At 49.8% G+C, this 23,975-nt stretch overlaps 2 protein-coding genes across 2 annotated transcripts; both read left to right on the top strand.

Moving 5' to 3' along the window:
* The first annotated feature begins 701 nt into the window (after nucleotides 1–701).
* Nucleotides 702–8,256, top strand: ARPC3 (actin related protein 2/3 complex subunit 3). Its single transcript, XM_087705519.1, is given in 9 exon segments — nucleotides 702–814; nucleotides 2,024–2,123; nucleotides 3,837–3,913; nucleotides 4,024–4,068; nucleotides 4,070–4,093; nucleotides 4,345–4,357; nucleotides 4,360–4,470; nucleotides 6,594–6,688; nucleotides 7,989–8,256. Coding segments are annotated over 9 exon segments (534 nt in total). The 5' UTR covers nucleotides 702–808; the 3' UTR covers nucleotides 8,052–8,256.
* A 1,718-nt stretch (nucleotides 8,257–9,974) lies between these two features.
* ANAPC7 (anaphase promoting complex subunit 7) lies at nucleotides 9,975–23,509 on the top strand. The gene is made up of 11 exons (XM_087705517.1): nucleotides 9,975–10,173; nucleotides 12,461–12,647; nucleotides 14,027–14,146; nucleotides 14,237–14,348; nucleotides 16,519–16,672; nucleotides 17,887–18,029; nucleotides 18,421–18,538; nucleotides 18,625–18,821; nucleotides 20,647–20,871; nucleotides 22,078–22,228; nucleotides 23,165–23,509. The coding sequence occupies exons 1-11, from the start codon at nucleotides 10,073–10,075 to the stop codon at nucleotides 23,352–23,354; spliced, it is 1,698 nt and encodes a 565-aa protein (XP_087561643.1). The 5' UTR covers nucleotides 9,975–10,072; the 3' UTR covers nucleotides 23,355–23,509.
* Nucleotides 23,510–23,975: the final 466 nt, after the last annotated feature.

Below are 23,975 nucleotides of genomic sequence, written 5' to 3'. Positions count from 1 at the left end.
CAACTGAACATTCAAAAATGCTCAGTTGGTTGAGTTTCATGATTAATAATAATAATGAAAATAATAAATTATGTAATAATTATATATGTATATTATAATATATTACAATTAATAATTTATTATAATATATTATAATATGTTATAATATAATATTATAATTTATATTATTTTATATTATTTTGTATTATTTTATATTATTATATATTATATTATATTATATTATATTATATTATATTATATTATATTATATTATATTATATTATATTATATTATATTATATTATATTATATTTGTTATATTATATTTATGATATTATATTTATGATATTATATTATATTATATTATATTATATTATATTATATTATATTATATTATATTATATTATATTATATTATATTAATTATATTAATTATATTATATTATATTATATTATATTATATTAATTATATTATATTATATTATATTATATTATATTATATTATATTATATTATATTATATTATATTATTAAGGCCACAAAATCTGCCTGAGTAAATTAGCACAGAGGCTGTTTGAGCGGCCTCCAGCCCTTGAGCAGAGGCAGATGTGCTGGACTCCGCTTCCCACAAGGCTCCGCGCCCACCCGAGGCATGCCGGGAGTTGAAGTCCGCCGAGCCCGGGCCAGCTGCGCTGTTCTCCGGCGCCCCCTGCCGCCCGCCTCCTCCCCGCGCAGCTGGAAGAGGAAGGAAGGCAGGAAGCGAGGCCGCCGCCGCCGCTGCACCGGAGATCGCCTCGCCCGAAGCTGCTTCCCTGCCCGGAGGAACCACGAGATGCCGGTGAGGGGAAGGGGCAGCCGGGCCGGGGGTCGCCCGGAGGAGGGGCTGCTGCTTGCAAGCCCAGCCGGGCCAGGCGGAGGCGTTGCAGGCTTGGGGGAGTGGGGGGGTTGAGTGTGGGGTGGGGGGAAATGAAGAAAGCAGGAAGGACGATGGACACACAACTTAACACCAAGCTGAGTGTGCCTTTTGGGGTGCGGCGGTGCGTGTCTGGTGCTTTGCCTGCTCCCCAGGGTGTTTGGGGGGGGGGGGGCGGAAGGGCTTGGCTGAACATGGCTGTCATTGGGATTGGGGCAAGGTGGGGAGGGGGTCTTGCCTGCTCTCTCCCACCCACCCATTCCAGCCCTTTGGGGGAAAGAACCCCCATCCTGTTTCTCTGCCCATCCTGGGCTTTGGAGGGGGGGCTGGGAGGGGTGAGGGGGTGAGGTTGCTTGCTCCCCCCTGACTCCATCTCTTTCTCTAGAACCAGGGGGGCGGTGGGCACAGGGAGGGGGTGCCAGGGGAGAGGGAGGGGCTCCCAGAGCACATGGTGGGGGTACCAGGGCAGAGGGAGGGGTTCCCAGGACACATGGAGGGGGTGCCAGGGCAGAAGGGGGGGCCAGGGCACAGGGAGGGGCTGCCAGGGCAGAGGGAGGGGCTCCCAGGACACATGGAGGGGGTCCCAGGGCAGAAGGGGGGCCAGGACACAGGGAGGGACTGCCAGGGCAGAGGGAGGGGCTCCCAGCACACATGGAGGGGGTGCCAGGGCAGAAGGGGGGCCAGGGCACAGGGAGGGGCTGCCAGGGCAGAGGGACCACCCCATAACTCCCATTTCTGACTTGTAGAGGAGGGGGGGATGTGAGCCAGGACATTGGGGGGAGGTCGGCGCCAGGTTGGGGCTCCTGCGAAGAAAAATCAATCCACGGTTAGAACCCCCAGTCTGGTGGAAGGTTAGGCTGCAACCCGGGGCTCCCTCTTTCTCCCCCTTGAATAGGGAACAAAATGCTGGACTGCGCTTATTTCTTTGGGCCAGGTTGGAGCCGGTGGGCCGGAGGTTGCCGACCCACCTCGGCATTCCTAGCGGCTTTCATGCTCTCAAAGCAGTTCTGGGGGGGAGCGGCATCTTCTGAAGGTTTCGAAGGAGATCCGGAAGCCCCCCCACTGTTTCACCCCGTGCGTGGTCCTTCCTTCGCTGGCAATCAACCCACCCCCACCCTCTCTTTCCCCTCCCAGGCCTATCACTCCACTCTGATGGACCCCGATAACAAACTGGTGGGGAACATGGCTCTCTTGCCCATCCGAAGTCAGTTCAAAGGACCGGCTCCTCGCGAAAGTAAGTCCACTCTGGATGAATCTACTTTAGCTTATCCTTGTGTCCAAGATTAAACCCCAAAGGTTCCCCTCGCACCTAGGGGCTAGTCCTTCCCGACTCTAGGGGGCGCTGCTCATCTCTGTTTCAAAGCCAAAGAGCCAGCGCTGTCCGAAGACGCCTCCGTGGTCATGTGGCCGGCATGACTCAACGCCGAAGGCGCACGGAAGGCTGTTCCCTTCCCACCAAAGGGGTTCCTGTTTTTCTACTTGCATTTTTCACGTGCTTTCGAACTGCTAGGTTGGCAGAAGCTGGGACGAGTAACGGGAGCTCACTCCGTTACGCGGCGCTGGGGATTCGAACCGTCGAACTGCCGACCTTTCTGATCAACAAGCTCTGGGTCTTAGCCCCCCTGTCCCTTCATCAAATCCAACGTTGGATTCCTCAGTTTAGAAACTTTGAGATGGCTGGACTTCAAGTCCCAGAATTCCCCTGCCAGCTAATCCTATGGCTTGAAAAATCATTGGTTCTAAGAGAAAATATTTGGGGAGATTTGGGTTTTTTGCACCCATGTCTGTGGCCTTATTCTAAGATAAGGTACTGATTGTCATTGTGCTGTTGCTAATTCTCTGGTTTTTTGGCACAGCACAGAAGTGTTAATAATAAGGGGATGTATTGAGCAGGGGGTTGGACTGGATGACCTCCAAGGTCCCGTCCAACTCTGTCCTATGATTCTGTAACAGTCTCTTCCTTGAACAGGGGTTTGGACTAGATGACCTCCGAGGTCCCTTCCGGCTCTGTCCTTCTATGATTCTATAAGGGTCCCCTCTTTGAACATGGGGTTGGACTAGATGACCTCCGAGGTTCCTTCCGGCTCTGTCCTCCTATGATTCTATAAGGGTCCCGTCTTTGAACATGGGGTTGGACTAGATGACCTCCGAGGTCCCTTCCGGCTCTGTCCTCCTATGATTCTATAAGGGTCCCCTCTTTGAACATGGGGTTGGACTTAGATGACCTCCGAGGTCCCTTCCGGCTCTGTCCTCCTATGATTCTATAAGGGTCCCCTCTTTGAACATGGGGTTGGACTAGATGACCTCCGAGGTCCCTTCCGGCTCTGTCCTCCTATGATTCTATAAGGGTCCCCTCTTTGAACATGGGGTTGGACTAGATGACCTCCGAGGTCCCTTCTGGCTCTGTCCTCCTATGATTCTATAAGGGTCCCCTCTTTGAACATGGGGTTGGACTAGATGACCTCCGAGGTCCCTTCCGGCTCTGTCCTCCTATGATTCTATAAGGGTCTCCTCTTTGAACATGGGGTTGTTGGGCTAGATGACCTCCGGGGGTCCCTCCCAGCTCCGAGGTGCCTTCTATGATTGTATCATGCTGCAACAGCTTCCTTGCGTGGAGACGTTTATGGGTGATCTTTAGGAACTGTTGAGTCTCTGTGGCGCAGTGGTTAGAGGGCGGTACTGCAGGCTACTTCTGCCGACTGCCGGGCTGCCTGCAATTTGGCAGTTCAAATCCCACCAGGCTCAAGGTTGACTCAGCCTTCCGTCCTTCCGAGGTGGGTAAAATGAGGACCCAGATTGTTGGGGGCAAGAGGCTGACTCTGTAAACCGCTTAGAGAGGGCTGGAAAAGCACTGTGAAGCGGTATATAAGTCTTAAGTGCTATTGCTATAAATGTCCTTTCTTTCACAATGACTCAAAAGATGATGGGTTTCATTCTTTCTCACCAGCAAAAGATATGGACATAATTGACGAGGCCATCTACTATTTCAAAGCCAACGTGTTCTTTAAAAATTACGAAATCAAGGTAAGAGAAGAGGGGGGTCTCAAAAGGTGCCCCCACCCTAAGAAGCCTCTTGGTGGGAAATTAAAGGGAAAAATAAAATAAGTTCCTTTTGAATTCTTTCGTTTTTGCAGAATGAAGCTGACCGAACCTTGATCTACATAACTCTCTATATTTCTGGAGTGCTTGAAAAAGTTGCAGAAGGTAGGGGGTGGGGGGATGGCCCCTGGGGCTTCACGGTGCTTTAAAATAAAAAGCAGGGCCTTTTTTAAGTAAAAAAAGAAAAATGAGCTCAGAAATCCAAATAAATAAAATACAATGCAGATCGTAAGATGATTGGGACATTTTTTTTTCCCCCCGCCCTAAACACAGCCTGCTCCTTAAAAGGGATTATTTTACAGAGTTACAATTTACCCGCAATTGGTTTTGATTTTCATTTTTGGTTTTCTTTTCAGTGCAATTCCAAAGGGCAGGGGAAAAAGAAATGTATACTTTAGGGATCACCAATTTCCCGATGCCCGGAGAACCAGGATTCCCACTGAATGCTCTTTATGCCAGACCCAGCAACAAGCAGGAAGAAGGTAAGCAGGTTATGGGGAGGAGAAAAAAAAAGGGGGAAATTGCAAGCTAGTTTAGCCAAATCTCACTCATAAACACAGCTAGTTAGATGTGAGAACACCTGAGTTTTGCGCGGCTTAATTCTGTGTACGGCATTGGGATGATAGGTGGCTGAGCCATGGTTTAGTTGCTTTCCCATGTCACTGAAAACCCAGGTTTAATTGGACGCTTTCCCACTCCTGTCGGCAAAGGTATGCCGAGTTTATTTTAATTCGATTGGATGGGATGATTAATCAGTTTACCGATCGATGCCAGAGCTCGATTAAATCGAGCAGCCGATTTAAACATCCATCTAAAAAGGCCATCAGAAATATTTGTTTGTTTGTTTATTTAATTTATTTATTTAATTTATTTAATTTATTTATTTATTTAATTTATTTAATTTATTTAATTTATTTAATTTATTTAATTTATTTAATTTATTTATTTAATTTAATTTATTTAATTTATTTATTTAATTTATTTATTTATTTATTTAATCTATTTAATCTATTTAATCTATTTATTTAATTTATTTATTTAATTTATTTATTTAATTTATTTATTTATTTAATCTATTTAATCTATTTAATCTATTTATTTAATTATTTATTTTATTTATTTAATTTATTTAATTTATTTATTTAATTTATTTAATTATTTATTTTATTTATTTATTTAATTTATTAGACTTATATACCGCTTCATAGGGCTTTCAGCCCTCTCTAAGCGGTTTACAGATTTTTAGCAAATTGAGTCAGCAAATTGCCCCCAACAACAATCTGGGTCCTCATTTCACCCACCTCGGAAGGATGGAAGGCTGAGTCGACCTTGAGCCGGTGAGATTTGAACCGCCGAACTGCAGATAGCAGTTCAGCTGAAGTGGCCTGCAGTACTGCACCCTAACCACTGCACCACTTCGGCTCCATGGCTGGCTGGTTTAAACCTGTGCACTAGAAAGAGTCTTAAATCGTGCTTTAATATGGTCTCTGAAAGCCAGATCTTTTGCAAAAAATAAAATAAAATAGCAATAGCAGTAGACTTATATACCGCTTCATAGGGCTTTCAGCCCTCTCTAAGCGGTTTACAGAGAGTCAGCATATTGCCCCCAACAACAATCCGGGTCCTCATTTTACCCACCTCGGAAGGATGGAAGGCTGAGTCAACCCTGAGCCAGTGAGATTTGAACCGCTGAACTGCTGATCTAGCAGTAGCCTGCAGTGCTGCATTTAACCACTGCGCCACCTCGGTTCTAAATAAATAAAATCTAAGAAGCTGGTGGTTTGGGAGGAAGGGGAGAATCCTAAGCTTTAATTCTTTGACTTTCAAGTGCTCTAACACAGCAGTCACCAACTGGTGAGAAAATTTTGGTGGTCCGCAGAAAAATTATTTGCATTTTTTACATTGCACTAAATCTGTTGTCCTCAATCTGCGGCCCCTGGGACGGATACGTGGAATGAACGCTTGTGTTGCTGCAGAGAGTCTCCCCCTTCGGGGTTTTTTGTGGGGGTCGGAGGGGGGCAGAAATTCCCACTTGGGGTCTGCTTCAGCCTCCTGGTGGGGGGCTTTGGGCGAAGGCTGGAGGGAAGAGCCGGAGGGCCTCGTTCCAGTGGGACTGAATCCTGGCCTGGAACTGGCTGACCATCTCAGCCCGCTGAGCCTCCAGGCGCTGGCACCTGGCCTTGCCACTCCCGCAGGCCTTCCCTCTGCTTGGAAAAAACCATGCTCCTAGTCCTCAGTGAGGAGCATCTGCTGAGCTTCCTCCTCGGCCAGATCCAATTTGAACTGAACTCTTCCTCCTGGGGGCTGCTTAGCTCCAGCAACTGCTTCCTGTTGGGGGCCCTAAGGAGCCTGGGCGGGCAGGCGAGGAGTGGCGGGTAGAGGCTGGCGAGGCGCCCCTCGACGTGCGTGACATCAAGTTGGCCACGCCCACCCAGTCACATGACCACCTAGCCACGCCCGCCACACCTGATCATTAGGCAGATCCTATTAGTGGTGCGCGGGATTTAAAATTATGAATTTAGTGGTCCCTGAGGTCCGAAAGGTTGGGTATTCCTACTCTTAACGGAATCCCCTTCTAGCTAATTGTGCTGTTTTCTACTTCCAGAGATTATGCGAGGGTATTTGCAGCAACTGAGGCAAGAAACGGGCTTGAGGCTTTGCGAAAAGGTCTTTGATCCGCAGACTGACAAGCCCAGCAAGGTGAGCACATTTTCCTGGTTGAGCTTCGGCTGTGTTCAAGGACATAACCGTAGCAGGCTGCTTTTTATAGGAAAGAACAGAAAAGTATCTGAAATATTGGGTACATTTCAAGACTGCATCAATCTTCGTTGTTGTTAGTTGCGAAGTCGTGTCTGACCCATCGCAACCCCATGGACAACGTTCCTCCAGGCCTTCCTGTCCTCTCCCATCCTCTGGAGTCCATTCAAGCTCACGCCGGCTGCTTCGGTGACTCCATCCAGCCACCTCCTTCTCTGCCGTCCCCTTCTTCTTCTTTTGCCCTCCATCGTTCCCAGCATGAGGCTCTTCTCCAGGGAGTCCTTCCTCCTTCTCATCAGGTGGCCAAAGTCTTTGAGTTTCCTCTTCTGGATCTGGCCTTCTAAAGAGCAGTCAGGGTTGATCTCCTCTAGGACTGACCGGTTGGATGGCCTTGCAGTCCATCTTTTCTTTCTTTCTTTCTTTCTTTCTTTCTTTCTTTCTTTCTTTCTTTCTTTCTTTCTTTCTTTCTTTCTTTCTTTCTATCTATCTATCTATCTATCTATCTATCTATCTACCTACCTACCTACCTACCTACCTACCTACCTACCTACCTACCTACCTCATCTTTTCTATGTTGTTGTTAGTTGCGAAGTTGTGTCCAACCCATCACGACCCCATGGACAACGTTCCTCCAGTCCTTCCTGTCCTCCACCATCCTCTGGAGTCCATTGAACCTCATGCCGGCTGCTTTGGTGACTCCATCCAGCCACCTCCTTCTCTGCCGTCCCCTTCTTCTTTTGCCCTCCATCGTTCCCAGCATGAGGCTCTTCTCCAGGGAGTCCTTCCTCCTTCTCATTAGGTGGCCAAAGGATTTGAGTTTCCTCTTCAGGATCTGGCCTTCTAAAGAGCAGCCAGGGTGGATCTCCTCTAGGACTGACCGCTTGGATGGCCTTGCAGTCCAAGGGACTCAATGCAGGAGTCTTCTTCTCCAGCACCAGAGTTCAAAGGCCTCCATTCTTTGGCGCTCAGCCTCTCTTATGGTCCAACCTTCACAGCCATCCATTGCAACTGGAAAACCATAAGCCTTGACTAGATGCCCTTTTGTTGGCAGGGTGATGTCTCTGCCTTTTTTTAGGATGCGGTCTAGATTGGCCATCGCTTTCCTCCCCATCAATCTTAAAGAGAGCTTATTCGGAGTTCAGCCCCTGAAAGGAAGCTTTGGGTCTTGAAAATTGGTTTCAGTGACGGTGGTGGGTTTTGGTGACAACTGTTTTTCTGTTACTTATCTCTTCTTCTCTCCTAGTGGTGGACCTGTTTTGTGAAAAGGCAGTTCATGAATAAAAGCCTGTCGGGCCCAGGGCAGTGAAGACAACAGTTAGATCTTCTGCGTTTACAGCATTCTCTGTTCCCAGGATTCTTGGGATTATCGCTTCTGCTTTAATATACGTTTTCTACTGAAAGAGGAAAGATGTTTCTGGATTGCCAGGCCGCTGATGGGATGGAGCTTAAAAAAAAAATCATGTGCAATTTTTGTCGAGCTTGAAAATAATAAAAGCAAAAGTTCTTTCTAATGCTCTTTTGTGTCTATTTGCTCTGAGACCGTCCAGCTCAAATTCAGAAGGGCTCAAATATTATCCTTAATGGCTGAGAATTACAGTAAGGCAGGCAATGCCCCCATACTATAGAAGGGGTGCGGAGACTCTGGAAAGAGTGCAGAGAAGAGCAACCAGGATGATTAGGAGACTGGAGGCTAAAGATGGACGGTTGCAGGAACTGGGCATGGTTAGTTTAATGAAAAGAAGGACCAGGGGAGACATGATAGCAGTCTTCCAATATCTCAGGGGCTGCCCCAAAGAAGAGGGAGTCCAGCTATTCTCCAAAGCACATTTGAAGGCCAGACAAGGAATAATGGATGGAAACTGACCAAGGAGAGATTCAACCTAGAAATAAGAAGGGATTTCCTGATCGTGAGAACCATCAACCCATGGAACAGAAGTTTCCTTCGGAAGTTGTGGGAGCTTCATCCCTGGAGGATTTCAAGAAAAGACTGAACTGCCATCTGTCAGAAATGGTGTAGGGTCTCCTGGTTGGGTGGGGGGGTTGGACTAGATGACCTCCAATGTCCCTTCCAACTCTGTTAATCTGAATCTATCTAAGATGATGAAAGGCCTGGAGGCTCAAACATACGATGAACGGTTGCAGGAACTGGGCATGGCTAGTCTAGTGAAGAGAAGGACCAGGGGAGACAGGATAGCATCTTCCAATATTTGAGGGGCTGCCCCAGAGAGGAAGGGGGTTCAAGTTATTCTCCAAAGCATCTTTGAAGGCCAGACAAGGAAGAATGGATGGAAACTGACCAAGGAGAGATTCAACCTGGAAATAAGGAGGAATTTCCTGAGAGAACAATCAACCCATGGAACAGAAGTTTCCTTTGGAGGTTATGGGAGGTTCATCACTGGAGGCTTTCAAGAAGAGGCTGGATTGTCAGGAATGGTGTAGGGTCTCCTGCTTGAGTGGGGGGTTGGACTAGATGACCTATAAGGTCCCTTCCGACTCTGTTAATCTGTGTCTGACGTCCAGAAGGCATTGGGTAGGGAAGGCTCCACATTTGCAGGCTACATTTGCTCCAAATAAGTCCTATAATGCAAGCATTACAGGGCAAAAAAAGTAGCACTCCAACAACTGCATCACACAAAGCCGTCGCCTCTAAGAAAACATGCATAAAAGGTGAACAGAACAACCCTCTATGAATTTGGGGGGGGGGGGCGTATAAATCTATTAAATGCACAAATAGTTCTGTTTCTTTAGCAATAAATGCTACAAGGGTCAAAACGTGCCGCCTCCCTCAAACCCTTATTTTCAAATTAAAAACGCCTTGTCAAGTCATCTGGTATGTCTCTCAACACCGCCTGTCTGCGGTCATCTAGGCTTTGCAATGCAGTGCTGCGGGCGCCCGGTTGGCGAAGGAGAAGCGAGAGACATTTAAAAAAAAAAGCGGTTGCACACTTCCGCGCATGCTCAGACGGTCCCGGTCTCCCTCCCGTTTCCTTTTTCCTAGACCGGTTTGGGGCGAGGTAGTCTAAGTCGGTGCCCGATGAAAACCCTTCCCGATTTGTACAAATGATGGAGATCCGTTTATTTATTTTTTAGAAGAGGAGAGGGAAACCCGCGGCGCGGAGGCGCCTTTCCCGGTGTGGAAAAAAGCGGCCGTTCCTGGGGGGTTTTTTGGACAGGCGGGAGGTAGGCAGCCCCGGCGAGGGGGCGTGGCGGGCGGTGTCATGGCCGCCCTCGGCGCGAGGACCCCAAAAGGAGGCGCCATTTTAGAGCCGTTCCGCCGAGTTCGCCCGAGTTTCGCCGCCGCCGCCGCCGTTTCGCTTCTCCGCCGCCATGAGCGTCGTGGACCATGTGCGGGAGATGGCGGCCGCCGGGCTGCACTCCAACGTGCGGCTGCTCAGCGGCCTCCTGCTCACTATGAGCGGGAACAACCCGTGAGTGTGGAGCGGAGCGGGGAAAGGAGACCACGCAGCGATCGGCCGTGGGGGGGGGAAAACAACAACAACAAGCAGCCCTGTAGCACTGGGCTGGGGATGATGGGCGTGGAGATTCCAGAGCAGTTGTTCTCGACCTCGGCAGCTTGAAAATGGAGGGACGGGGAGGACTACAACTCCCAGCTTTGGTTGCTGGCTGGGGGATGATGGGAGTTGTAGTCCTCTCTCCCCTCCATATTCAAGATGCCAAGGTTGAGAAGACCTGCTCTTGTAGGCTCCACGGGAGGCTGGCTCGGGAGGATGGGATAGGGAATCTAGGCAGGGTGGGCAGCAATCCAGCGAGAAGACTGGCTGGGGATGATGGGAGTTCTAGCATCTCCCCCATCTCCCAGCTGCTGAGGTTGAGAAACACAGCTCTAGACGCTATGGGAGGCTGGCTCAGGAGGATGGGATAGGCAGGGTGGGCAGCAATCCGTTGAGAAGACGGATGCACTGGCTGGGGATGATGGGAGTTCTAGCATCCCCCCCCCCCATTTCCCAGCTGCTGAGGTTAAGAAGCACTGCTTTTCTAGATACGGGACGCAAGGCTCAGGAGGATGGGATAGGGAATCTAGGCAGGGTGGGCAGCAATCCGGGGGGAAGACTGGCTGGGGATGATGGGAGTTCTAGTATTCCCCCCCATCTCCCAGCTGCTGAGGTTGAGAAACACTGCTCTAGGCACTATGGGAGGCTGGCTCAGGAGGATGGGATAGGGAATCTAGGCAGGGTGGGCAGCACTCCGGCGAAAAGACTGGCTGGGGATGATGGGAGTTCTAGCATCTCCCCCCCATCTTCCAGCTGCTGAGGTTGAGAAACACAGCTCTAGACACTATGGGAGGCTAGCTCAGGAGGATGGGATAGGCAGGGTGGGTAGCAATCCGGCGAGAAGACGGATGCACTGGCTGGGGATGATGGGCGTGGAGATTCCAGAGCAGTTGTTCTCGACCCCGGCAGCTTGAAAATGGAGGGACGGGGGGGAGGACTACAACTCCCAGCTTTGGTTGCTGGCTGGGGGATGATGGGAGTTGTAGTCCTCTCCCCTCCATATTCAAGATGCCAAGGTTGAGAAGACCTGCTCTTGTAGGCTCCACGGGAGGCTGGCTCGGGAGGATGGGATAGGGAATCTAGGCAGGGTGGGCAGCAATCCAGCGAGAAGACTGGCTGGGGATGATGGGAGTTCTAGCATCTCCCCCATCTCCCAGCTGCTGAGGTTGAGAAACACAGCTCTAGACGCTATGGGAGGCTGGCTCAGGAGGATGGGATAGGCAGGGTGGGCAGCAATCCGTTGAGAAGACGGATGCACTGGCTGGGGATGATGGGAGTTCTAGCATCCCCCCCCCCCCATTTCCCAGCTGCTGAGGTTAAGAAGCACTGCTTTTCTAGATACGGGACGCAAGGCTCAGGAGGATGGGATAGGGAATCTAGGCAGGGTGGGCAGCAATCCGGGGGGAAGACTGGCTGGGGATGATGGGAGTTCTAGCATTCCCCCCCATCTCCCAGCTGCTGAGGTTGAGAAACACTGCTCTAGGCACTATGGGAGGCTGGCTCAGGAGGATGGGATAGGGAATCTAGGCAGGGTGGGCAGCACTCCGGCGAAAAGACTGGCTGGGGATGATGGGAGTTCTAGCATCTCCCCCCCATCTTCCAGCTGCTGAGGTTGAGAAACACAGCTCTAGACACTATGGGAGGCTAGCTCAGGAGGATGGGATAGGCAGGGTGGGCAGCAATCCAGCGAGAAGACTGTCTGGGGATGATGGGAGTTCTAGCATCTCCCCCATCTCCCAGCTGCTGAGGTTGAGAAAAACAGCTCTAGACACTATGGGAGGCTGGCTCTGGAGGATGGGATAGGCAGGGTGGGTAGCAATCCGGCGAGAAGACGGATGCACTGGCTGGGGATGATGGGAGTTCTAGCATCCCCCCCCCCATCTCCCAGCTGCTGAGGTTGAGAAGCACTGCTTTTCTAGACACGGGACGCAAGGCTCAGGAGGATGGGATAGGGAATCTAGTCAGGGAGGGCATCAAAAGTTGAGTGGTCAGGCTGGGGACGATGGGAGTTGTAGTGCGGGGGGGGCACCCACCAGAAAGAAGCTGGGTGGGGGGAAAAGCTTCCCTTGCCAATATTTGCGGTAGAAATTTGCCTCCTTAGGCTGGTTCTGCTTGTATTATCTCTTGAGCTTGGTCTACCTCGCAGGGTGGGTGTGCCAGGGGAAGGGAGTGGACTCCTGACCGGGACGTGTCTTCCTTGCAGGGAGCTCTTCTCCCCCTCGCAGAAGTACCAGCTGCTGGTCCACCACGCCGACTCCCTCTTCCACGACAAAGAATACCGCAACGCCGTCAGCAAGTACACCATGGCGCTCCAGCAGAAGAAGGCGCTGAGCAAGACCTCCAAAGTCCGGCCCTCCACCGGCGGCGCAGCCTCCACTCCCCAGAGCCAGGTGGGTGCAAGGCTGAACCTGCCCGAGTCAAACCCCGATTGTTCGGGAAGCCGGCCCCCTCTCGACGCTCAGAATAACCGAGTCGGAAGGGGCCTGGGAGGTCTTCTAGTCCAACCCGCTGCTCAAGCAGGAGACCCTCTAGCATTCTGGACAAATAGGCTGTCCAGCCTCTTCTTGAAGACCTCCAGTGATGGAGCGCCCACATCTTCTGGATTAACTTCCACTGGTTCATTCTTCTCAGGGTCGAGAAATTTCTCCTTAGTTCTAGCTTGGATCTCTCCCATCTTATCCCCTTCTCTCCCCCTCAGTCTAACTCCTTAGCATCAGAGCGTTTTTCAGGTGGGGAGGGGGAGCAGGATGTCTAAACTCCCGCCGGATGAGTCACGCGCCGGCCACGCCCACACCCAAGTGGCAGTTGGAACAGAATTCTTTTCGGCTGGGGAGGGGGAGTAGAACGTCTAAGTCCTTAGCATCAGAGCATGTTAATAATAATATAAGAAATACCAATGATCTGATGGTCATTTCAAAAAATCCTTTCTTAGCTAGAAGCCAAGAGAAACATACAGGCCAGAATTCACGTTTGTAGGCTTCATGGCTTTGGAGATTTTGTGAGTGGTATTTTGGATAGATGGATGGATGGATGGATGGATGGATGGATGGATGGACGGACATATCATACAGATACGGTAGGTGGATAGATTGATAGATAGATGGTAGATAGATGATAGAGAGAGAGACAGAGATTAGATGATAGATAGGTAGATAGATATAGAGATAGATAGATGATAGATAGATAGATAGATAGATAGATAGATAGATAGATAGACAGACAGACAGACAGACAGACAGACAGACAGACAGACATATAGATACGGTAGGTAGATTGATAGATGAGAGATAGATGAGAGAGAGAGATTAGATTATAGATAGGTAGATAGATTAGATAGATAGATGATAGATAGATAGATAGATAGATAGATAGATAGATAGATAGATAGATGATAGATAGACAGACAGACAGACGACAGACAGACATAGATATGGGGTAGATAGATTGATAGATAGATGATAGACAGATTAGATTATAGATAGGTAGATAGATAGACAGACAGACATAGATACGGTAGGTAGATAGATTGATAGATAAATGAGAGATAGAGAAGGGAGAGAGACAGACAGATTAGATTATAGGTAGATAGATACATTGATACATTGGTAGATAGATGAGAGATAGATGAGAAATAGATAGAGATTAGATGATTAGGAAGGTAGGTAGATAAGAGAGAGAGAGAGAGAGAGAGATAAAATAGATTAGATAGATAGATTAGATAAAATAGATAGATAAGATAGATAACGCCTGCTTCTTTTTCCCCCCTTAGTGTCTGCCCTCTGAAATCGAAGTGAAATACAAAATGGCCGAATGTTACACCATGTTAAAGCAAGACAAAGATGCCATCGCCGTCCTGGATGGCATCCCTTCCAGACAGAGGACACCCAAGGTAGGTTCCTCTCCATGGATTGAGCCCCCTGGGCGAGGTTGTGTGTCTCTCTGAGTCGAAAGCTTCTTGCTGTGGCTTTTCTTCTTGCAGATTAACATGATGCTCGCCAGCTTGTACAAGAAAACGGGGCAAGAGCGTTCCTCGGTGACCAGTTACAAGGAGGTGCTGAGGCAGTGCCCGCTGGCTCTCGATGCCATCCTAGGTAGCTCCCCTATCTCCTTCTTCCTCTTCCGTCGCTTCTCGCCGTTTGGCAAGGAATAAAATTGGCTAGTTTTTATTCGCAGCTGACACTGGAACACCATCTGTCGGCTGTGACCAGCGGGGGCCTTTGCCCAGGTTCGCCTGGTGCACCAGTTGCGGCCCTATTTGGACCGGGAGGCACTTCAGACGGTCACTCACGCCCTTGTCACCTCAAGGCTGGATTATTGCAACGCGCTCTACACGGGGCTCCCCTTGAAAAGCGTTCGGAGACTGCAGCTAGTCCAGAATGCGGCCGCGCGAGCGATTTTGGGTGTACCGAGATACACCCATGTTACACCTGTCCTCCGCGAGCTGCACTGGCTGCCAATTGGTCTCCGGACGCAATTCAAGGTGTTGGTTATTACCTTTAAAGCTCTACGTGGCTTAGGGCCAGGGTACCTTCGAGACCGCCTACTGCCACATACCTCCCAGCGGCCGATAAGACCCCACAGATTGGGCCTCCTTCAGATGCCGTAAGCCAGACAATGTCGGCTGGCAGGTCCCCGGAGGGGAGCCTTCTCTGTGGCTGCTCCGACCCTTTGGAATGAGCTACCCCCAGAGATCCGGACCTCACCCACTCTCATGGCCTTCAGAAAAGCTGTCAAAACCTGGCTGTTCCGGCAGGCCTGGGGCTGTTGACCTCATTGTTGAGGTCCAGCCCCGATTAGAACGAATGCATTTGTTGTGATTTTAAATCTGTCTTTTTCTTATTTTTTCCTCCTCTTCTTCTTTTTGTAAGCCGCCCGGAGTCCTTCGGGATTGGGCAGCATATAAATTTTAATAATAAATAATAGTTTGACAAAAAGGCATGGCCAAGCGTCAAACCTCTCAGGGAAGGGAGGCCGGAAGGCTTCCAAGTGAGTGTAAAGTACTTGGGCCTTACTCTCATTTAGTATCTGAAATGGAATGTGGCGTGAAGAATCCTCTCTGCGGCCAGGAAAGCCGTCTCTTTAGCTCAGCTCCTCTGCCCATTTACCCACACCTCCAGCCAACCAGCTGGTCTCAGGTCTTTGCCACGCATCTATGGGAGTCACGATGCAGGCGGGGGTCACGTGTGTAGGGCGGCCACACGCATGCATGGGGGGACGGGGTGTCAGGGGTGTGTGTTTGCACACACATTGCCTTGTGGGTGCGCATGGACGCTATTGCACATTCACCCGTTTTCAGCACACAACAAGAAAAAGTTTAGTCATCACCCGGGATAGGTTCTGCTTGAGCAGGGGGTTAGACTAGAAGACCTCCAAGGTCCCTTCCGGCTCATTCACTCTATTCTCTCCCATGATCAGGAGATTTAAGTGTAGAGGAAACTAGTTTTACCAATTATTTTGGTCCTTTCTTTAAAAAAAAAAAATGAATTTAGATTGTCGCCTATTTGCACGTGGCAACTCAAGGCGGCTTGCAGAATATAAAACCTCATTTTTAAAAAAAATAAAACTAAGAAAGAAGAATCAAATAAAGTAATATAATAAAATAAAATATGGCATTCAGTTTTGGTGGCCACGATGTAGAAAAGATGTGGAGACTCTGGAAAGAGTGCAGAGAAGAGCAAGAAAGAGGATTAGGGGACTGGAGGCTAAAACATATGAAGAACGGTTGCAGAAAATGGGTTTAATGAAAAGGAGGACCAGGGGAGACATGATAGCAGTCTTCCAGTATCTCAGGGGCTGCCACAAAGAAGAGGGAGTCAAACTATTCTCTAAAGCACCTGAGGGCAGAACAAGAAGCAATGGGTGGAAACTAATCAAGGAGAGAAGCAACTTAGACTTAAGGAGAAATTTCCTGACAGTTAGAACAATGAATCAGTGGAACTCCCTGCCTCCAGAAGTTGTGAATGCCCCAACACTGGAAGTCTTTAAGATGATGTTGGATAGCCATTTGTCTGAAGTGATACAGGGTTTCCTGTCTAAGGAGGGGGTTGGACTAGAAGACCTCCAAGGTCCCTTCCAACTCTGCTATTCTATTCTATTCTAAAATCACACACACACACCCCATGGTCCCCTCCGGCCACGCTGGGTGGGCTTCATCTCCCACCAAACTCTCCAATCTGGTCTGGTTGCAATTCAGCTGCCAGAACAAGCCTGGTTTTCTTTGTCAGCCTGGATATCGTAACCACAGTCTGTCCCCTTCGATAGGCTTGTTGTCGCTCTCGGTGAAAGGCGCAGAAGTGGCTTCCTTGACCATGAACGTGATTCAGAGCATCCCAAACCTGGACTGGCTTTCGGTGTGGATCAAAGCGTACGCCTTCGTGCACACGGGCGATAACACCCGAGCCATCAACACCATCTGGTGAGCCCCCCCAGGTCGAGACGCCGGTGGTTTGATCCAATTAGGATCCAATTTAGAATGCATGTTATTTCCCACCCCCACCCCCCAATTACAGATGTTTCCTTCCTTTCACTCTTTAAAGATAGGGATTCCGGAATCTTGTTTTAGAACCCCATCCTAACTTTTCCCCATTTCTGGAAGGAGAGAAGGGAAAGGAGAGGAGGAAGGAAGGAAGGAGAGAAGAAAGAGAAGAAAGGGGGGTAGGAAGGAGGGAGGGAAGCAAAGAGGGAAGGAAGGAGGGAAGCAAGGAGAGAAGGAGAGAAGAAAGGAGGGAAGGAAGGAGGGAAGGAAGGAGAGAAGAAAGGAGGGAAGGAAGGAGAGAAGAAAGGAGGGAAGGAAGGAGGGAACGTAGGAGAGAAGGAAGGGGGGAAGGAAGGAGAGAAGGAGAAAGGGAAGGAGGGAAGGGGAAGGAGGGAGGGAAGGAAGGGGAGTAGGAGAGAAGAAACGAGGGAAGGAAAGAGGGAGGGAGGGAAGAAGAAGTAGGACCGTTGTAAGATAAGATGGATCTATGGGATGTTAAAAAAGCAATCTTCAAGTATATTGTCAACAGTAGGGAAAAATTGTTATAAATACATATTATTAATAACAGTTATGAGATCATATAATTGTGAATGTATATATGAAATTGATAAAATAAAATAAATAAATTAAAAAAAAACACACACAAAGCATTCCGTGCCGAAAGGAGAGGAGGAAGGAAGGAAGGAGAGAAGAAAGAGAAGAAAGGGGGGTAGGAAGGAGGGAAGGAGGGAGGGAAGGAAGGAGGGAAGGAAGGAGAGAAGGAGAGAAGAAAGGAGGGAAGGAAGGAGGGAATGTAGGAGAGAAGGAAGGGGGGAAGGAAGGGGGAAAGGAAGGAGAGAAGGAGAAAAGAAAGGGAAGGAGAGAAGGAGGGAAGGGGAAGGAGGGAGGGAAGGAAGGGGAGTAGAAGAGAAGAAACGAGGGAAGGAAAGAGGGAGGGAGGGAAGAAGAAGTAGGACCGTTGTAAGATAAGATGGAGTTATGGGATGGTAAGAAAGCAATCTTCAAGTATATTGTCAACAGTAGGGAAAAATTGTTATAAATACATATTATTAATAACAGTTATGAGATCATATAATTGTGAATGTATATATGAAATTGATAAAAAAAAAATAAAAAAAAATTTCCCCCCATTTCTGTTCCCCCCCACCCAAAAGCTCGCTGGAGAAAAAGTCACTCCTGAGAGACAACGTGGATATTTTGGGCAGTTTAGCAGATTTATATTTCAGAGCCGGCGACAACAAGAACGCCATCCTAAAATTTGAACAGGCCCAGATGTTGGATCCGTATTTAATCAAAGGTAAGGCGTCAGGCGCCGTGGCTCAGGGGCTAAGACGCTGAGATTGTCGATCAGAAAGGTCGGCAGTTCGGTGGTTCGAATCCCCAGCGCCGCGTAACGGAGTGAGCTCCCGTGACTCGTCCCAGCTTCTGCCAACCGAGCCATTCGAAAGCACGTTAAAAAATGCAAGTAGAAAAATAGGAACCACCTTTGGTGGGAAGGGAACGGCGTTCCGTGCATTGAATCACGCCGGCCACATGACCACGGAGGCGTCTTCGGACAGCGCTGGCTCTTCGGCTTTGAAATAGGGACGAGCACCGCCCCCTAGAGTCGGGAACGATTAGCATGTATGTGCAACTTTTTAACTTGTGGTTCTTCTAAAGTTTTTTTTTTTTTCGTTTGCGTTTCTTAGGGATGGACGTCTATGGTTACTTACTGGCTCGAGAGGGCCGGCTGGAGGACGTGGAGAACCTCGGGTGCCGGCTCTTCAACATCTCCGATCAGCACGCCGAGCCTTGGGTTGTCTCAGGGTAACCATGACCCTTCCTAACCTCCCTCCAAAAGGGTTCGGGATCCACCCGGGCTCCCTTCCAAGTCCTTTCCTCTCCCTTCGCAGGTGCCACAGCTTCTACAGCAAGCGTTACTCGCGGGCCTTGTACCTGGGGGCCAAAGCCATCCAGCTGAACAGCAACAGCGTCCAGGCCCTGCTGTTGAAAGGGGCCGCTCTACGGAACATGGGCAGAGTGCAGGAGGCCATCATCCACTTCCGCGAAGCGATCCGGCTCGCCCCGTGCAGGCTGGATTGCTACGAAGGTGAGAGGCTGCCCGAGGTCAATATTTTGAGAAGCCTCCAAATCCCCCACCGGGTGGGAAACGGAGGCTGTGGGTTTTCCTTTTGAGGGATCGCTGACTTAATACCACTCTAGCCCTAGTAAGCCCACACTGGAGTACTACATCCAGTTTTGGTCCCCACACTATAAAAAGGATGTGGAGACTCTGGAAAGAGCGCAGAGAAGAGCAACAAAGAGGATTAGGAGACCAGAGGCTAAAATGTATGAAGAACGGTTGCAGGAACTGGGCATGTCTAGTTTAATGAAAAGAAGGACTAGGGGAGACAGGAGAGCATCTTCCAATATTTGAGGGGCTGCCACAGAGAGGAAGGGGGTCAAGCTATTCTCCAAAGCACCCGAAGGGCAGACAAGAAAGAATGGATGGAAACTAATCAAGGAGAGATTCAACCTGGAAATAAGGAGGAATTTTCAGACAGTGAGAACAATCAACCCATGGAAGAGAAGTTGTGGGAGCTTCATCCCTGGAGGCTTTCAAGAAGAGACTGGACTGCCATCTGTCAGAAATGGTGTAGGGTCTTCTGCTTGAGCAGGTGGTTTGACTAGATGACCTCCAAGGGCCCTTCCAACTCTGTGAATCTGAATCTTATCTACGATGATCAAAAGCTTGGAGGCTAAAACATACAATGAATGGTTGCAGGAACTGGGCATGGCTAGTCTAGTGAAGAGAAGGACCAGGGGAGACAGGAGAGCATCTTCCAATATTGGAGGGGCTGCCACAGAGAGGAGGGGGTTCAAGCTATTCTCCAAAGCATCTCTGAAGGCCAGACAAGGAAGAATGGATGGAAACTGATCAAGGAGTGATTCAACCTGGAAATAAGGAGGAATTTCTTGACAGTGAGAACCATCAACCCATGGAACAGAAGTTGCCTTCAGAGATTGTGGGAGCTTCATCCCTGGAGGCTTTCAAGAAGAGACTGGACTGTGCACTGTCAGAAATGGTGTAGGGTCTCCTGCTTGGGTGAGGGTTGGACTAAATGACCTCCAAGGTCCCTTCCAACACTCTGAATCTGAATCTTATCTGTGATGATCAAAGGCCTGGAGACTAAAACATACGATGAACGGTTGCAGGAACTGGGCATGGCTGGTCTAGTGAAGAGAAGGACCAGGGGAGACAGGAGAGCATCTTCCAATATTTGAGGGGCTGCCCCAGAGAGGAGTTAGGGGGTTCAAGCTATTTTCCAAGGCACCTGAAGGCCAGACAAGGAAGAATGGATGGAAACTGACCAAGGAGAGATTCAACCTGGAAATAAGGAGGAATTTTCTGACAGGGAGAACCATCAACCCATGGAAGAGAAGTTGTGGGAGCTTCATCCCTGGAGGCTTTCAAGAAGAGACTGGGCTGCCATCTGTCAGAAATGGTGTAGGGTCTCCTGCCTGAGCAGGGGGTTGGACTAGATGACCTCCAATGTCCCTTCCAACTCTGTTAAACGTCTGCATAGAAATTGGTGGACGTTGCTAGAGTTACCTTGAGAATCTCAACCATCCATGGTTGTCCCGGAGGGTGCTTTTTCAAAAGGCAACGGGACTTAAGAGCCGAGGTGGTTAAATGCAGCATTGCAGGCTACTTCAGCTGACTGCTATCTGCAGTTCGGCGGTTCAAATCTCACCGGCTCAAGGTTGACTCAGCCTTCCATCCTTCCGAGGTGGGTAAAATGAGGACCTGGATTGATTTAGGGGGCAATATGCTGACTCTGTAAACCGCTTAGAGAGGGCTGAAAGCCCTATGAAGCGGTATATAAGTCTAACTGCTATTGCTGCTGCTTCATCTGCCTCCTTCTGCCCTCCAGGTCTCATCGAGTGCTACCTGGCCTCCAACAGCCTCCGGGAGGCCACCGTGATGGCCAACAACGTCTACAAGACCCTGGGGGCCAACGCCCAGACGCTGACGCTCCTGGCCACCGTCTGCCTGGAGGATCCCGTGGCCCAGGAGAAAGCCAAGACCTTGTTGGACAAGGCCCTGATGCAACGCCCCGATTACATCAAAGCGGTGGTCAAGAAGGCCGAACTGCTCAGTAAGTCGGCTCCCCCCCCCTCCGGCCCTTTTAGACGGGCTCCGAAGGGATCCTGTCCACTCTGGGATTTGCATTGGGGGGGTGTGTGTCTTGGAAGCATTTTCCTCAGTCTCATGCCGAGTGGGTGGACAAGTCCCATCTCCGGGGGCCCCCGACTACTCTGCCAGTTCTATTCTGCTTATCCGGACACGCCCTAGCTGACTCTCCTTCCTGACTTTCTCTCCAACCCCCCAACCCCCGTTGGTTGGTGGGCTTGTTTGTTTCTTTATGTATATCCTGCCTTTACTAGAGCCAAGGTGGCGCAGTGGTTAAATGCAGCACTGCAGGCTACTCCTAGATCAGCAGTTCGGCTGTTCAAATCTCACCGGCTCAGGGTTGACTCAGCCTTCCATCCTTCCGAGGTGGGTAAAATGAGGACCCAGATTGTTGGGGGAAAGAGGCTGACTCTCTGTAAACCGCTTAGAGAGGCCTGAAAGGCCTATGAAGCGGTATATAAGTCTACTGCTATTACTATTTTGTATAAATAACTCAAAGGCAGCGAACACGGACCATCCTCCTCCCGTTTCCCCCATAGCAACAATTCTGTGAGTTGGGCTGAGAGAGGGAGGGGCTGGCCCAGAGTCACCCAGGCGGCTTTCGTGGCTAAGTGGGAACTAGAACTCCCAGTCCCCTGGCGATTGGCCCCAAATCACTCGGGTGGCTTTCGTGCCTAAATAGCAATAGCAGTTAGACTTATATACCGCTTCATAGGGCTTTCAGCCCTCTCTAAGCGGTTTACAGAGTCAGCATATCGCCCCCACAGTCTGGGTCCTCATTTCACCCACCTCGGAAGGATGGAAGGCTGAGTCAATCCTGAGCCGGTGAGATTTGAACCGCTGAACTGCAGAACTAGCAGTCAGCTGAAGTGGCCTGCAGTGCTGCACTCTACCCACTGTGCCACCTCGGCTCTAAAATGGGACTAGAACTCCCAGTCTCCTGGCGATTGGCCCCAAATCACCCGGGTGGCTTTCGTGCCTAAAGTGGGACTAGAACTCCCAGTCTCCTGGCGATCGGCCCCAAATCACCCGGGTGGCTTTCAGGGCTAAGTCAGGACTCGAATTCACCGTCTCCTGCCTCCCTTCTTCCCACAGCCTGGCGCTGCAACCACTAAACCAGATTACAAACCAGTCTGTTGCACCGCTGCATTTAATTTTCCTTTCCCGGCAGGCCGAGAGCAGAAGTACGATGACGGGATCGCTCTGCTCCGCAACGCCTTGGCCAACCAGAGTGACTGCATCCTACATCGGATGTTGGGAGACTTCCTGGTGGCCGTCAACGAATATCAGGAAGCCATGGACCAGTACAGCATTGCTTTAAGGTAGCCCTTCTGCCTTCGTTCCCCTCCTTCTCTTTAACGCCGCTCTGCATCTCATTAACTCACGGCCACTCATGCGGAAAGGCCTCAACGGGTGGGACTCAGCCGGTTCAGGCTGGTTCGGGAGAACTGGATGTTAATTTTAATCTGGCAGCAGATTTGGACAGTGAGGAGGGTTGGGGAGGAACCTGGGCCAGTCCTGGAGTCTGGGGAAGGCTCTGAGGAGGGCTCTGTGTCGGAGGCAGAGAGGGGGCCAGGGCCGTCTGACAGTTATCAGCTGCCTTCAGAGTCAGACATCAGTGAGGCAGAAGAACAGCTGGAGCCTGTTCCCAGTGTGAGTTGTCGGACGAAGGGAACAGCTAAAGAACAGGGGTCGACTTGGGAGTAAGGCCACAGGTGAATGGCCCCTCCCATAGGAAATAAAAGAGGAGCTACAGGGGAGTGGAGTTTGCAGGAGACAATTAGTTCACTTAATTGGTTTGTGACTCTCCGAGGCTCCTTGCCAAGTTCTGCAATAGCAATAGCAGTAGACTTATATACCGCTTCATAGGCCTTTCAGGCCTCTCTAAGCGGTTTACAGAGACAGCATATTGCCCCCAACAATCTGGGTCCTCATTTTACCCACCTCGGAAGGATGGAAGGCTGAGTCAACCCTGAGCCTGTGAGATTTGAACCGCTGAACTGCTGAACTAGCAGTCAGCTGAAGTGCAGATCTCGGCCTGGCAGCTCTCCAAGCCAGATAAGGTCTGTGACCGTAAATCCTCCCTCGAAAGACTTTGCTGGAGGTGAATGAGCAGAATTCCCTCAATTAATAAAAGGGGTTTTTGTCGGGACCAGGAGTTTGTTTCAGAGTCTCTGGAAGCCTCGGTCAGAGCAGTGGCAGGCCAAGTGAGGATTCCAGCCCTCCAGGCCCTGATCTTTCTGTCTCCCCCTCCCCAGTTTGGATCCCAACGACCAGAAGTCGCTGGAAGGCATGCAGAAAATGGAGAAGGAAGAGAGTCCCACCGACGCCACCCAGGAAGAGGACGTGGACGACATGGAGGGCAGCGGAGAGGAAGGGGATCTGGAAGGCAGCGACAGCGAGGCGGCTCTGTGGGTCGATCAGGAGCAGTGGTTCCGTGGGCAGTGAGGTCCCCGTTGTTACGCACGAGGCAGCACTTAACACACCAGGGGCGGCTGGCGTCCTCGCCTTCCGTGGCCAGGACAGGAAAGGTGGATTTGCAGGATAGGCCGTGGCCCGGATCCATTAAAAAAGGAAGGAAATATTCTGCTTCTCCATCACGCTTGTCACGTGGTCATTTCATGGACCACGACGGCTGAGCTGTTTGTGTTTTAGGGACCCAATTCGGAGTCCTTTCTAAAATTAGACCCTTCAAAGGAACTTCGAAAGCCTTTTCCACAACACACCTTTGGAAATCGTTGCAAAAAAGCCATTACGCTTTCCCCCCAGCGGCGTTGAAAGTGGGAAGCTTTTCTCCTGTGACGGAAGAGCGTCTTTTATTCTGACCCTTTAAGAGGCCCAAACGCCCCCAGGGACTGGCAGGAGGGGGGGAATTGGGTGGGTGGGGGAAGCAGCTTTTCCCAGATTTTCTGCCCCCCACAAACTCCTGAGTCTCGAGTGTGAGGTTTAGCGCACTCGTTTTTTGAGACGGAAGCGTGCTGCTTCCGGATACCTAATTGACCAACGGCAGCCGAAAATATATCCGGAGAATTCACGTCATTTTTTTAAAAAAAAACAAAGCTTAATGCG

Source organism: Thamnophis sirtalis, unplaced genomic scaffold (genome assembly GCF_051295495.1).
Source record: "Thamnophis sirtalis isolate CommonGarterSnake01/CBP01778 unplaced genomic scaffold, rThaSir2_p1.2 scaffold_2, whole genome shotgun sequence".
NCBI lineage: Eukaryota > Metazoa > Chordata > Lepidosauria > Squamata > Natricidae > Thamnophis > Thamnophis sirtalis.
The sequence above is the reverse complement of the archived record's forward strand: the minus strand, read 5'-3'. Positions and strand labels throughout refer to the sequence as shown.